At 37.3% G+C, this 15,207-nt stretch overlaps 1 protein-coding gene across 2 annotated transcripts in view; it reads right to left on the reverse strand.

The window, feature by feature from the left end:
* Positions 1-15,207, reverse strand: part of LOC132377844 (A disintegrin and metalloproteinase with thrombospondin motifs 9-like) — a 249,369-nt gene that overhangs the window by 213,863 nt on the left and 20,299 nt on the right. For both annotated transcript variants that reach the window (XM_059944273.1, XM_059944271.1), the window contains exon 3: positions 10,284-10,449. In XM_059944273.1, the coding sequence (XP_059800256.1) occupies positions 10,284-10,449 (166 nt within the window). The remainder of the gene's footprint in view (positions 1-10,283; positions 10,450-15,207) is intronic.

Raw genomic sequence — 15,207 nt, forward strand, 5'->3', positions numbered from 1 at the left:
CTGGATGGAGTTTGCCTGCACTGCCTGTGACTGTGTGTGTTTCTTCCAACTGCTCTGGTTTCCTCCTGTATCCCAAAGAGTTGCTCATTGGTAGTTTCATTAGCTACAATAATTACTCCTGGTGTACAGTAGGTGGAAGAGAAGAGATCGTAACAGAATTCATAGACATGTGGGAAAGAACAGGTTACAGGGAAACACACAAGGGAATGGGATTGCTCCAGGAGCTAGCACAGATTTTATGGGCTGAATAGACTCCTCCTATGTCCAAGTGAAATACAAAAGTTATAGCTTACTCTGGATTGTCATAAAAGTTGGTTTGTTAATTGCACCCCAGCCTGCAATTAAATTTCCATTGCAGTTTACCTGACTTTGCCTGCAATGCTTGTTCAGCATTTTGTCCCAAAATCACCTGTCATTAAACTTCCCTTGATAAAGTGATAAACGTGCACCAACATGTTCATCCTTAACTCAGAATGTTCAGTTAAGGGTTTGAAAGCACAAGAAAGTAGCGTTCATCATCAAACAGCCCCACCATCGGGGCTACACTCTCAGCGCTGCCATCGAGAAGGTGGTACACGGGCCTTAGATCCCACACCACCAGATCCAGAAACACTTCAACCATCACCACAACACTGAACTGATCACTGAACACTGACTATGGATTCTCTTTCAAGGATCCCACAACTCATGTTCTCTGCATTATTTTTTTAAAATATTTAGCTATTATATTACTTGTTTTTGTATTTGCACAATTTGTATTTTTGCACATTAGTTCTCAGTCTTTGCGTGCATATTTTCACTGATTCCATTGTGCAGTAATTCTTCATTCTACTGTGATTTCCTGCAAGATCATGCATCTCAGGGTAGACAATGGTGACACATACATAGTTTGATAATAAATTTACTTTGAACTTTGAAAGGCAACATGCATTTATTTTGAATATTTTAAGCAAAAGACATGAACAATTTATTATTTTTAATTTAGTTATACAGGAAGAACTGCAGATTCCCACAGGCAATAATGAAGACAAACAACGCTGCTGGGTTTATTTATTTATTTTATCATATTTGGAGATACAGCATGGAAAAGGCCCACTGTGCTGCTCTGCACCACTCCACTAACATTTATACTTCACATATATGAATTCTGCTATTTACGCATTGAATACAGTAATTCTACAGGAACTGAGAGAAATACAGCTCCCAAGACTCAGTTGTAAAGTATCTATGGTTTACGTATTTTAGTTCATTTCCCAGTTGCAGATAGAGGACATTAATAATATTGAACAGGAAGTTTATGTTCCCCCCCCCCACAGGACTCTTTTTACAAATTTCTTATTAACGTTGCACCTTAAAATATACATTGACATATATGAAATAAAACATCTTCAAAATATGTTTAAAAATCCATAAGCTAGAAAATTCGAGTGTGAAGTGCCTGCATTTTGGGTGCGATGTGATTGAGTGCAAATATGAAAATCAATAAATGGCATCAGAACATTTCAGAGTGCACACCTTACACTGGGAAATTGAATCATCTGCATCTGTATGTCACGGGCGGTTAGGGACACAACAGCATAAACAATAAACACATAAGGAATTCTGCTGTTCTTACTTCAATAAGGAGGTGTGAGTGAATAACTAGAAAACAGTGTAGACTTCGATCAAGAAGCCGGGTCTTGATGGCAGATAGTTTGCTGGAATGCGATCTTCAATATTCTGTGCATTTTTCACTCATTTTTTGCCTTTTGCGCAATTTGTTCTTTTTTGCATGTTGGGTGTTTGATGTTTTCTTTGAACAGGTTCCATGGTGTTTCTTTGTTTCAGGGATGCCTACAGGAATACAAATCTCTGAGCTGTATACTGCATTCATTCTTCGATAATAAATGTACTTTGAATCTTTCAAGGAGCAATTCCTCTTGGCTCTGGACGAAAAAGGCATGAAGTCCTGGGTAGTGCCATATTAACACAATTTGAAAAAAAGTATGCAGAACAATTTCAGGTTCCACAAATTATTTACCGAGATTGCTTTATGATAATGCTGAGTTTGGAGTGATTGTTGCTTTCCCTTGTCATTCCTCATTATTTGAATTGGTAACTGAGAACGTATGAGGGCTGAGAAGTTTAATGCTTGGAATGCATGGCGGACAAAAAAGTTAATTATATCAAAGCAGTTGACATGGACAGAACAACATGATTCAGAGAAAATAATCCATGTTAAAACTACTGTATAACAACTGTAGTGCTTCTTTTTGTCTAACTCCTGTCAATTATTCTAGCAATTTTTGTGGTCATTTATCTCCCTGCATCGACCAAATAGATGGTTTATTATTTCAATATTAATGATATTTACTTAAAATCACGTTAAGTTTATGTGTTGCATCAACACATCCTTACAACGCGTTCCCAGTGACCTGGTCTTCACACGAACACATATGGAATAATACAAGCAGATAACCTCTTCCACTCTCCCTGACACATAACACAGAAAGCAGGCAGCAAATCTCTAATCTTAGAGCAGACAGAAGACCTGGGCTCCCTAATCTTTTATTCTCAACATATGCTGACATGTATCTTGATTTTCAAAGCACTGTTCAATTACCTAAATGCCAGCTTTCAAATGACAATTACCTCACCTGAAGTAATAGGTATGAAACATTTCCTGAACATGAACAGGAATTGTACATAGTGTTTTATATGAGTACCTGTCTATTTATTGTGTTTTTTTATTGTTTTTTTTATGCTGTATCAGATCCAGAGTAACAATCATTTTATTCTCCTTTACACACGTGTACTAAAGAATGGCAATAAACAGTCTTGAATCTGGACCAAATATCACCAAGAACATTTGTTAAATAAATAAATGTCCATTGGGAAATTATAGGCATTGAATGTTGTGGGACAATTCTGAAATATTAGGAAAGGTAAACACTGTAAGAATTTTAATTAAAATGCACACTTTAAGAAAGATAAATTATATATATACACGTGTCCAAATTATTCCTGAGGCGGTTAAATTTCTTGCACATACATTAGGCTGGAATGCATTAGGATGTGTTCTCTTCAGAACTAAATGAAAAAATGATGTTATGAAATAGGTTTAAAATACCAGGAGTACTTGGAGTACAAATTATTCTCTGAATGAAAAGTAAAGCTTACAGAACCCTAAATCAATGAGAATAAATATTTCCAAACTGCATGAGTCAACAGTTTAGATTGCCTTCTTTTTATGGATCCCAAATTGACCGTGAAACATTGGTAAAGTGAAAGAAATCAAGATAAATTGAAAGTCTCTTAGGACGAAAGATGATGAGTCTCGCTACTCCAGTGATGTGGGTTCCATGGTCTCTAATGAGGCCAGTGTGTGAACAGCAGATAGGACAGAAGATGGCTGACAGTGCTTCTATTCACCTTACGCTTTGGGTTTTGACCTGATGTGAGCGTCCCAGATGAAAATTATTCCAGCATGTGAATCAGACTGCTTGTAGGAAGGAGCCCAGCAGTTAAATCTGCAGAAACCTGTTAGTCCATGCTCACCAATTTTATAATGGCAACCCCTCCCCCACTGCTGTGTTGAAGCTGGATTCTGACTAAAATCCAAATCCTGAGTAGTTAACAAATTATTGAGAGATAAAGCAAAAAGCAGAGCAATCAAAAAAGGCAAATACCATATCACTCCTATGGATGTTTCAAACAATAATGTTTTACTTCTCAATACTTCCAATTTTTACCTCACAGACTAATTTTTGCACCCAAATTGCAATAGTCTATTCTTGTGAGAATTGCATAGCTAAAATATTCCACAAAAAACATCTTCCATCCCTTTGCTTTCTCTGTTTAACTTTGATTGATCATTTAACAAGTTTACCATTGTTCTCTACACACAAGCCAGTTATGTAGATAAGAAAGAACAGGTGTCCAAACATAAGCCTCCATGGTACCATATGTAACACTTCCACTGGGACACCCTGTGGATAAGTAATCAAAGCAGCAATTTCCTAACATAAAATATACACCTCATTCTCTGTCACCATTATTGTTTCCCTTTCAAGGGTTGGCACTGGACTAGAAAAGAGCAAATTTTTTAAAAAGGAGACAAGACTCAAGAAGAACAGGTTTGGTGCACAGAGTGACCAATCGACTTGTCAATCATTAAGCAGTTATTGTACACTGAACAACTTTGAGAGTTTTCCCATAAAGCCCATACAGCTGGGAAGTCCCATTCTCAAGGAAGCATGTGTATCTAATGATAAAATTCACCAAAGAGTTTTAAAGGGTATAAAATGGTATTATACAGATGGTTTTGTACATTTTGACATTCTGATCATGATATAAATTAAAATCCTAAACGTCATAGATTGCTGGCTGAAAAGATGTTCAATACATTATGAATAAAGTGCATTAATTCCTTTCTCTTCACTGTAATACAGTTGGCCCTCCTTAACCACAGGGGATTGGTTCTGGGACCCACTGCAGCTACCAAAAAATGTGGATGCTCAAGTCCCTTATATAAAATGGCGTAGTATTTGCATGTAAACTACGCACATCCTCCTGTATACATTAAGTCATCTCTAGATTACCTATAATACCTAATACAATGTAAATGCTATGTAAATAGTTGTTATACTGTATTGTTCAGGGAATAATGATAAGAAAAAAAAGTCTGTACATGTTCAGTACAGACACAACCATCGTAGCTCTTCTGGGAACGCTGATGCCACCTTGGCATCAGCCGATCCCAATTCTCCCGTGACCATTAAGTTCTTGAGGCTGTAGTGCTTTACATAGCTAGCCAGCCATCCCTTACTAGCCTTAAACTCCTTCCTCTCACTCACAACACAAGCAGCGAACGAACGACATGCGAGGTGAACAATGCTCAAGTTCTGGGTTTTCCCGATCCACGGGTGGTTGATCCGCGGATAAGGAGGGCAGACAGTGCTGTATTGTAGGCTGACGTCTTAATTTTCGGATTAATGTTTCTCATAAAACTACAAGATTGCAGAACAACTAATTGAATCAATAATGGAATGGTACTTCCAGCTTTTTCCTGATCTTCAGACTTCCAACCCACAACAAACACGTTCGCTATCAACTCACCTCAATAACATTTGTAATAGTAGTCGGCTGCCGTTGATCTGAGGGGATCATGGGCTTGTGCCTCTGGTGGACGTGTCCTCTCCAGGGCACAAGTCTGGGCGGGAAGATTTGAAGAAGCAGCTGTTGTCCATGCAGCGGGTTCCCCCTCTCCACATTACTGGTGTAGGGCAAACGCCGATACAGCTTGGCACCAGTGTCGTCGCAGAGGTTGCCAGAATGAAGTTGTAAATAACATCAAACTGCCTTAGGGACCCCAGCTCCAGATTTCTCACTCAGGGTATATTCCAGAAGCCTTTCCCATGGCTGGGTATGGCTGCAGGGCAGCGGAGGTTTAAAATCAGAGTTTCCCTTCTCCTAGGCGGGCTGCCTTCCAATACTGATGAGCCCCATCCCCCCAAAATAGCTCTTACTTGTCAGTAGAAACAACTGCTTTCTACCTTCTTAGGAATATTGAGACTGGACAATCAATATTGATAATAGTGATTGAATAAAAAAAAACACCCCCTGCAGTTTGTTGTTGCTCATTGGAAGTCAGAAAGCACAACCTTCTGGAATAGGAAGATGCAGCACCCCAATGAAAGACTATTATAATAAAATCCTGCCAGGAACTGGAAAGACTGTGTTCTTTTTGTATTGATCCCTGGAAAGTAAATAGTGCTTCCTTTATCCTCTACAGCTAAGGAAACACAGATTCACAGCTGCATAAATACATCCATTCTGGGAACAACTATATGCAAATTCTCAGCATTTAGTGAGAGGGGCCAAAGACTATTCACCTGCATTATGTCAAATCATGTTTTAATAAAGCAACATTTATGGAAGAGTCTTTGCTCGAATGCAATCAATGATTACAATAGAAACTGTACCCAAAAATGCACCTAATTTATAAAGTGCTTCTCCCCACCCCCTTCACCATCCCCATAGGCAATGTGGAATTACTGCTCAATGTCATTTTCAAATCAATGAACAAATCTGTCGAATATCGAAGCAAATGGATAGGATATTATTATATGTTCTTATATTCTTAAATGTTAACTTGGTAATTCTTGATTAATTCCGATGACAAAGAAAATAATAATATAATGAGAATTAAACGTTTTACTGAAAATGACTGAAAATTTAGAATTCCATTTTCGAATTATTCAATTTCACAATAACTCACAAAAAATCTTAATGCCAGTTTTTGTTTCCAATGAAACTTATTTCTGCAATGAGATAGTCAAAATCCAAAAACCCACCTAAACATACTATATTAATGTGCGTCAGCAAAAGCTAATTAAAAATTTGCCTGAATCTGGTTCCTCAACTTCCAAAATGCCAACAAACTCAATGGTGAGTCCAAGGAAAGACAAGGAGCCAAGCCTGCATCCATTTAACGTCCAGTTGTGGTACAGTATGTGGATGCAGAGATCGTACATCTCTGTCACATGTTCTACAACTATCTGTTGGTTCTCTGCTCAAATATCAGCTAGCCATCAGTGTGTTCTAGTTGAATACGCTTTTTCCAGTGGTAGATTATATTTACTATTCATAGTCAAAGGTAAAAATGTGATATAGATATTGTCGTCAATATAGAATACACTGCTTGCTAAGTAGAGATGCATCAAAACACATAAACAACATACTTCAGACTGTAAAGTTTAGATATTTGTCATTGATTAGATAGTAAAGTTTAATTGATGAAATGAAATAAATACTAAGCATGGTCAATAAATCAAATCAAAAATCAGAATTTCAGCAGTAAAGCAGAAGATACAATATAAACTGTAATTTACACTGGTTTTCCAATGTTCTGTGCTCATCTTCCACTCATGTCATGGGGGGGGGGGGGAAGGCTGGAAAAATTCTCTTTTCCCAAATATCCTAACTGATATATTTGGAATAAACAAAAGTAATATTACAGATATTAACAAATCAATGGAATGCGATACAAGAGTGATACATTCCGAAAAGCTATTGATAAGTCTATTGAAAATGAAAAATGAAACTAGTGATCTGAATTGAAGGAGACAGTCAGAAGACTGGCATCAAGTAAACCGTGTCATTACTCTTGAGCATATTCTCTGAGAAAGGTGCTAGGATCCCCTTCATATGATACACCATTACTAAATCATTTGAAGTCTTTGGCAGACTCAGGTTTAATATATACTATGATGCAGGCTATGCCAGCATTTCTTATTAAATTAAGGTTTAAATTTGTACAAGGTTGATTGTTATCTTTATTCAGGAAAGGTCGGCACCAAAAGTTGATTTTCAAAATGGCACTAAACTTGGATAAATACAAATATAGCTTTTAATAATAATGTATTTTTCTCTTTTTTTTCTTTTTGCTGGCAACAAAACTTATGGTGAAATTTATGAACGTATTCTAGAAAATAGAGAATGGAAGAAGATGTAATTGAGAAAAAATTCTATTGTTAAACATAGCCAAGGTGCATGTCAGTTACCCTGTGATTTTGCACCTAGTCTTTCAAAGTCTAAAGGCAGCATGAAAGATTATCACATGAAAAAGAAATAATAACCATCCTAGGCAGAACTCTATGGAGGGATAAAGAATCATTAGAAAACAGGGAGTGGAATGTAGTTTGATATTCTGTGGAATTCAAAACAATATTAGTAAAGCACTGAGCTACATTGCCAGATCAGTCCAGCACATATCAGAGGTAATCATGTTGATGTTCTATAGTATCCAGGTTAAGTAATGCTCCAAGTTCTAAATTACACTTTAGTTATCAGGACACAAGGGAAAATCTAGCCATTGAATTGGCTTATAACTGAATTGAATTTTTGAAGAGCTCTTCAAAAATGTCCTTGAAATCATGAAATCATTTCCAAAACTCTTGTGTGTGTTATCTACTCTTAGATTAGTGCCTGCATTACCCATAACTCCAAATCTGAACCTCTTTGATTAGATTTCTGTAGAGGAGTGCAGAAAAAACCCTAGTCATAGTAAAATTTGACCAGTGATTGTGATTAGACAAATTGAAAGATACTTGAAATATATCTGTCTATCTACAGTGTATATATATACACACACACACACACGTACTTATATTCCTCCATAATCTTATATCTGCCCAATAATTATTAAGTAAAAATTACATTTTATGATGGCATTCATAGTGAAATTTTAAACAATAAACTTCTTTCATAAAAATCTTTCTTGAAAATACCTTTTGATGAATAATGCATTGATTAGTTAGCAAACCTACTGGTTTACCTTGCAATACAAGCAATAGGACTTTGCTATATTGCATTTAGTTCAATCATAGATGAAGTGGTATTCATGATGTTTTTTATGAGTATTTCTGTTTTTAGGTAGATTAATAATTTCTTACAGCTAAAGGTTCCTTATACTACAAAGATCTTGCGACGTATAAAGCTGATTGAACAAGTTATGTGTGGTCATGAACAAAAGGTGACAAGAAATGTTTTTATTTAGAATTTCCCCACATAACTTCACTTAGATCAATATGCAAAAATTGCTATTCTAGAAATTCAATAAATATATTAATGATTTGTATGAGAATATTGGTGACATTAGTAAGTTTGCAGATGCTATTAAAATTGGTGGCATAATGGTCCACAGTATGGGTGTCGAAAACTAGAGGGCATAGCTGTAAAGTGAGAAAGTGGAAATTTAAAGCAGATCCAAAGGGTGATTTATTTTTTACATGGTTTGGTTGGTATCTAGATTGAGCTGGGGAGAGGGGGAGGCAGGAACTGTAATCACTTTTTAAAAGCATGTGGACAGACACTTGATTGTGCAGGATCTAGAGGGATAGTGAGTTAATGCAGGCAAGTAGGATTAGTATGGACAGGCACAATGGCTGGCAGAAACATAGCAGAACGAAGGGCCCGTTACTATGCCCTGTAACTCCACTACTCTATAAATCATGCCCATAGCACTAGTTTTGAGATTCTCTCCCTGAGGTAAACCAACCTTTCGTTTGTTGTTTATTAGTCTACAGCTCTGCATTTCTGCTTGATTTTTATTTACTCCATTAACAAAAAAAAGTTGATAATATTATTGTTAACAAGTTTCTACATGGACCTTTAATTATTTCTTCTAATTAATTTACAAGCAATAATTACACTGCTCAAATTTTGAGAACTCTCACACACTCCATTGCTTGAAATCTGCTCACAATGCTAGCATTTCATCATGGGAGTAGAATGACACTTTAATAGATGTTGGTCATGGTCCAAAAGTTATTGATCCTCCCTCTGAGAAGAATAATAATAAGCTTCCCACAACTTCCATGCCTCTATTGATGTCTGCTCTTTGACAAAACTGATGTTGTGCTAACAACGTCACAAATTACATCATAATTATTGTAAAACATACGAATTCAACTCAACATAATAGCCCTACAAAATCGTACCATTCTACAGGTTTCCAAATACATACATCAATGCAAGCATATTTTGCACTCACCAAAGATAATAAAAAGTATGGAGCATCTACAATAAATTGCACTGTGCTTCACCAACTTTTCCAGTAAGTTTGAAAAAAGTTTCAAATCAATAATGTTAATTTTTATAAATATATTTGTTCTTAAGTTCATGCTTTAAGTCACTCAAATATTAATCAAGTTATCACCTTTCACACACAAACTTTTTATCTTATGCTATTATAACTCTTTTGCAATAAAATAAAACCATTTAATTTAAAATATTGCATCTAATTCAAACTATATACATTAACCAAGTATTATAGAAAAAAACAAAAGCAACATTAAATAATTCAAATAGTTCTGTATATTTTCACAAAATATTAACTTTATGATTTAACATAGGAAATAATTTTTCTTTCCCACCAAATTTAAAAAAATAAAAGTTTATAAACATCAAATCTGCGTTCAAAAATTGGAGCAGCATTTGAACATTGCAGTAATGAAAACAAACAAACTCTTTGAAATTTGCAATTATTTATTACTCAATTGTTCTTAAGTGCCAACTCTGACTTCCAGATACAAAACTTATTTAACATAATTTGTGACTGTAATTTTCATTCTAAGAAAATCAGAATCTTAATATACTGTATCTTTGTTACATTTCTAATTTCTAATTGCTTTCCAATAATAATACAGACTTAATTGCTTTACTTTCCTTGTTCTCTCTCTTCTTGTTTAATACACCATTTATCCTACCTTCATAATTCATAATAAAGACTCGAAACATACCTGAGTTGCCACAAATATCAGTGATTTCCCTTGCTGCTTTAGTCTTCAGTGCATCTTGTTTATACACAATATGAGGCTTACTGTGCTCTTCATCATATTCTTCCCCATCAGGTAGAACAAGGGGTTCAACAAAATACTCCCCATCGTGAGACCTGAAGGTGCCAAGCTATGAAGAAATGTTTCAAGAATATAGTTAATAACCCTAGTAAATCTAGGATAGCATTGCTTACAGCGACTCTTAATAAATGTGGATTACTAATGATAGAAATATTATTCTATGTACTACACATGTATTAATCTCCTAAAACAAATTAAGCTGCATACCTTTCCAACAAGTGATATATTATGTTAAACACAAGTATTTAATTAGTTTTCAGACTGCGTGTCAGTGATCTGACTTACCACTTGATTTTAAAAACATGAGTGGTAAAGACATGGAGGTCAAAATATTATAGTATTTGATGTGTCATCGAAGTGCAATGGGCTGAAAATGTTGATGCACACTATTTTATAAAATGAGCATGGAGTCACCATTCTACCGATTGTAGGGAGTTGTGGAGCAAACTTTTTAGCTACAAAGCATTGAGAGGCACTGCTTAGCACTTGGTTCACACAACAGGGAACTGGAGATCTTGAATGTGAGCAACACTGACTACCAAAGACAGAAGTTCCAAAGTTATGGAAACATAGAATGTTATAGGACACAAGGAGCCTACTTGACTCCTTATCACCTTGCATATTCTATGGTAGCGTGACGCAACTGATTTCATTCACTTGTTCTTTCCTCAGCATCTGTAATTCATTTCCCTTTAAGTTAACTGGTCAGTACATCAGGCAAATTGACTTAATGGTTACAATCTTTGATTGTTACTAAAAAGCTAATTTAGTCAGATGTTGCTTCTGATCACACAAGCTTAGCTTGTGAAAAAAAATCTTGACTTTTCCAATTCCTTTGATAATCATGTTTAGCACTTCCTTTCCATCACAGAGTCACCGAGTGGTTAGTGCATCTAAGGGGTCAATTTGTCCCATTGAATCTGCGCTGGCTCCATGCAAGTGCAATCTCACTATAGGGAACTCCGGCTTATGAAGTGTTGTGTTTCTAAAAAAACTATACGTATCATGATTTTCTGTAATGTAAACTGCATCACCCATGCATAAATCAAGAAATGCCAGTTGAGAAAAATTGTATGTTTACTTAGTTACCTTATTTTCACATAAATTTCATAAGAATGTATTTTTATTCCATATCCTAGATTCTTTTCCAGTGAATTGTGAATTTCATAAAACTGAATCTCCATTTGAACTGCCATAACACGAGATCACCTCCTGCATTTTCCTCAAGCCTTTTCCAAACACGATTGAATCTATCCCAACTATTACCCAGGCAGCAGGGCCTGGATCCTTGCTGTTCACTGTATACAAACTGACTCCCTCATGTCATTTTTATTTCTCTGCCAATCACCTCTACAAAATCAGACAGTCTCATTCTCTGGTCCTCCATTTTTTTCCCTCTCCAAGAAGAACAGTTTTGAAAATGGAACATCCGAACAGCAAAGATACTTACTTCAGGATGCTCTTTGTTGATTACAGATCTGCATGCTGCACTATCATTCCCTCAAAACTAATCAATAATCTCTAAAACCTAAGCCTCAATACCTCCTTGTGCAAATGGAGCACCTCTACTTAGAGGTTTACACAGATTGGATGTCATCTAAAGCTTTGACAATCTTCTATAGATGTGCACTGAAGGGTGTATTGAGAATATACAGCCTGGTATAGGAACACCAAGGTCCTTGAACATAAAAAACTACAAGAAGTAGTGGATACAACCCAGTCCATATCAGGTAAATGCCTCCACATTATTAAGCGCATTTACAAGAAGCACCATTGCAGGAAAGCAGCATTCATCATCAAGGACCTCCACCATCCAGGTCGTGATCTCTTCTCGCTGCTAGCATTAGGAAGAAGGTACAGCAGTCTCAAGTCCCACACTACCAGGTTCAGAAACAGTTCTTACCCCTCAACCATTAGGTTCTTGCATTAGAGGGGTTACTTCACTCAACACAACACTGATCTAATTTCACAACCTATGGATTCATTTTAAAGGACTCTACAATTCATGCCCTCAGTGTTTATTTCTTAATTATTTTTTACTATTATTATTTTTGTGTTTGTACAGTTTGTTGTCTTTTGCAAATTGGTCATTTGTTCGTCTCTATTGTGTGCAGTTTCTATGAATGCTTCAAGAATATGAATCGCAATAGTAGTATTTAGAAACATACATGTACTTGGATAATAAATCTATTTTGAAGTTTGAACTTTGAGTTTCACTTTACCTATAGTGCCTGTGCCTTTCATAACCTTAAATACCCTTCTCAGATCACAAGTAATGTCTTCCATTCCAGTCCACTTAGAAGAACTCCAACTTCTTACCTCCTTCCATATAACTAAAGTCTCTAGTACCTGAATTAATTTTGGTAAATCTATTTTGTCCATTCTTCAAACTTTTTCTGATTTTTCCAAAAGCATGTTGCCTGGAACTAAACAGAGTATTCTAGCTGCAGTTAATATCAGGAAAAGCAGTGATCCTGGAGTCAAGCCCTGTGAAACTCTACTGCTCCCTTGCATGCTGTTCAAAATAACAACCTTTTGCTTTTATCTCTACATTTCCTGTTATCTTGTCGATATTATACCAATGTGGACATAAAACCCTTTACACAATGCCTTTCAAGATTTATGAAGTGCCATGATGTGGCACTTTGTCAAATGCCACTTGAATATCTTTATAATACCAGTTCAATCACATTTCCTACACTGGTCCTCTCTGATATTCCACTAAAATCCCTATCAAGCTAAAAATTGCCTTAACAAATCCATGTGGCTTTCGCTAATCCATCTACACTTTTCCAAAGGGTTGCTTATATTGTTGCTCCTAGAACTTTAACTACCACCAAGACTAAAGCAATGGACTTAACACTAAAACGTTTATTGAATGAATATGTACTGTAACATTTATAATTTTTAAGTACCATCCCTGAATCTATCAATGTTTGGAAAATTATGGCCAAAGCCTTGATAGTTTCCAATATTATTTCACTCAGTTACCTTTTAGTCTGGGCAATTTAACTTCTTTAAGTAAAGCTAGTCTTTATAGTGCTTGCACTTTATCAACTGCAGCCCATCCAGAACATCTATTATTCACCCACATTCTCTGACTCCATGAGTAGACTTCCTAGTCAGAAAACTGTCCCACTTTTCTTGCAAAACTTCTCGTCTCATGTTGATAGGATATTCCATGATTCTCTTTTAAGTTTGCTGCAAACCTATTCTCATGCTTTTCCACTTCATTTTCTCATATCAGTCTGTTCTTCACTTGAGTTAAGTCTGTCATATAGAAACACAGAAAATGTGCTCTGTCTTCCTTCTTTATTTTGATCTCTACCTTTGTGGTCTTCAAGGAAGTTTGGTTTTATTTTCTCTAATGTTCCCCCTACTGGGAATGTACTATACCAGAACCAAAATTCACACTTTGACTTCACTTCACTTGACATTCACTTGGGCCAGAGTTGCTATCATTCCATTGAAACTCTAAACCCTGATAATATTGTGATCACTTTTTCATTTAAGTTCCTCAGTGAAACTTGCCCATTTGGTCTTACTCATATCACAGACCCACGCCTTTCTGTTGGACCAGCAGCATAGCAATCAAGAAGCTTCTCTTGAACACAGTTAAGAAATTCTTCCCTCCATTTGCCATTATGCCTGTATTAATTCAGTTGATATGTGGAAAGCGGCCAGTGAGTGAGTGGGCCAGTGAAGATTTGAGGCTTTGACTTGAGAGGCTTCAACGAGAAGAGGCGGAGGACGAGCTTGCTCCCAGTTAGTCTTTACAATGCGTCCTGAGACGGTGATGTGCCTCTCCTGTGTGATGTGGCAGTCTTGGGGGAACTCCCCTCTCCCGCAGAGTCACATCTGCCAGAAGTGCTTGCGGCTGGACGATCTGGAAGACCGTGTGAGGAATCTGGAACAGCAACTGGATGACCTTCGATTCATAAGGGAGAATGAGGCAGTCATAGATGACAGCTACAGGGAGGTAGTCACACCTAAGCTGCCAGAAGCAGGTCATTGGGTGACAGTCCGAGGGGGGAAAGCGAAGGAGAGTAGACAGGTAGTGCAGAGCACCCCTGTAGCCATTCCCCTGAATAATAAGTTTACATCCTGGATGCTGTTGGTGAGGATGACCGACCAGGTGTGAGCCATGGTGGTAGGGCCTCTGGCACTGAGTCTGCAGAAGGATGGGACGGAGAAGAGGAGAGCTGTCGTCATTGGAGACTCTATAGTGAGGGGAGAAGACAGGAGATTTTGTGGACGTGAGAAGGAAACCCACGTGGTTTGTTGCCTCCCAGGTACCAAGGTCCAGGATGTCTCTGACCGGGTGCATGACATCCTGGTACGCGAGGGAAAGCAACCAGAAGCCGTGATACATGTTGGGACCAACAACATAGGCAGGAAGAGGGATGAGGTCCTGAAGTGTGAGTTTTGGGAACTAGGAGAAGGCTGAAGAACAGGACCTCAAGGGTGGCATTCTCAGGATTGCTGCCAGTGCTACGTGATAGTGATGGTAAGAATTGGAGGAGATGGCAGTTGAATGCGCAGCTGAGGAGTTGGTGCAGGGGGCAGGGTTTTAGATTTTTGGAGCATTGGGATCTTTTCTGGGGAAGGTGGGACCTGTGCAGATTGGATGGGTTGCACCTGAACTCGAGGGGGAGCAATACCCTTGCTGGTAGGTTTGCTAGCATGGTTCGGGAGGGTTTAAACTTATTTGCAAGGGGGATGGGACCCAGAGCGATAGAGCAGTGTAAGAAGTGCATGGAGTAAAGCCAGATCTAACATATAGAGAGGCTATGAGGAAAGAGCAGCA

Source organism: Hypanus sabinus, chromosome 19 (genome assembly GCF_030144855.1).
Source record: "Hypanus sabinus isolate sHypSab1 chromosome 19, sHypSab1.hap1, whole genome shotgun sequence".
Lineage (NCBI taxonomy): Eukaryota > Metazoa > Chordata > Chondrichthyes > Myliobatiformes > Dasyatidae > Hypanus > Hypanus sabinus.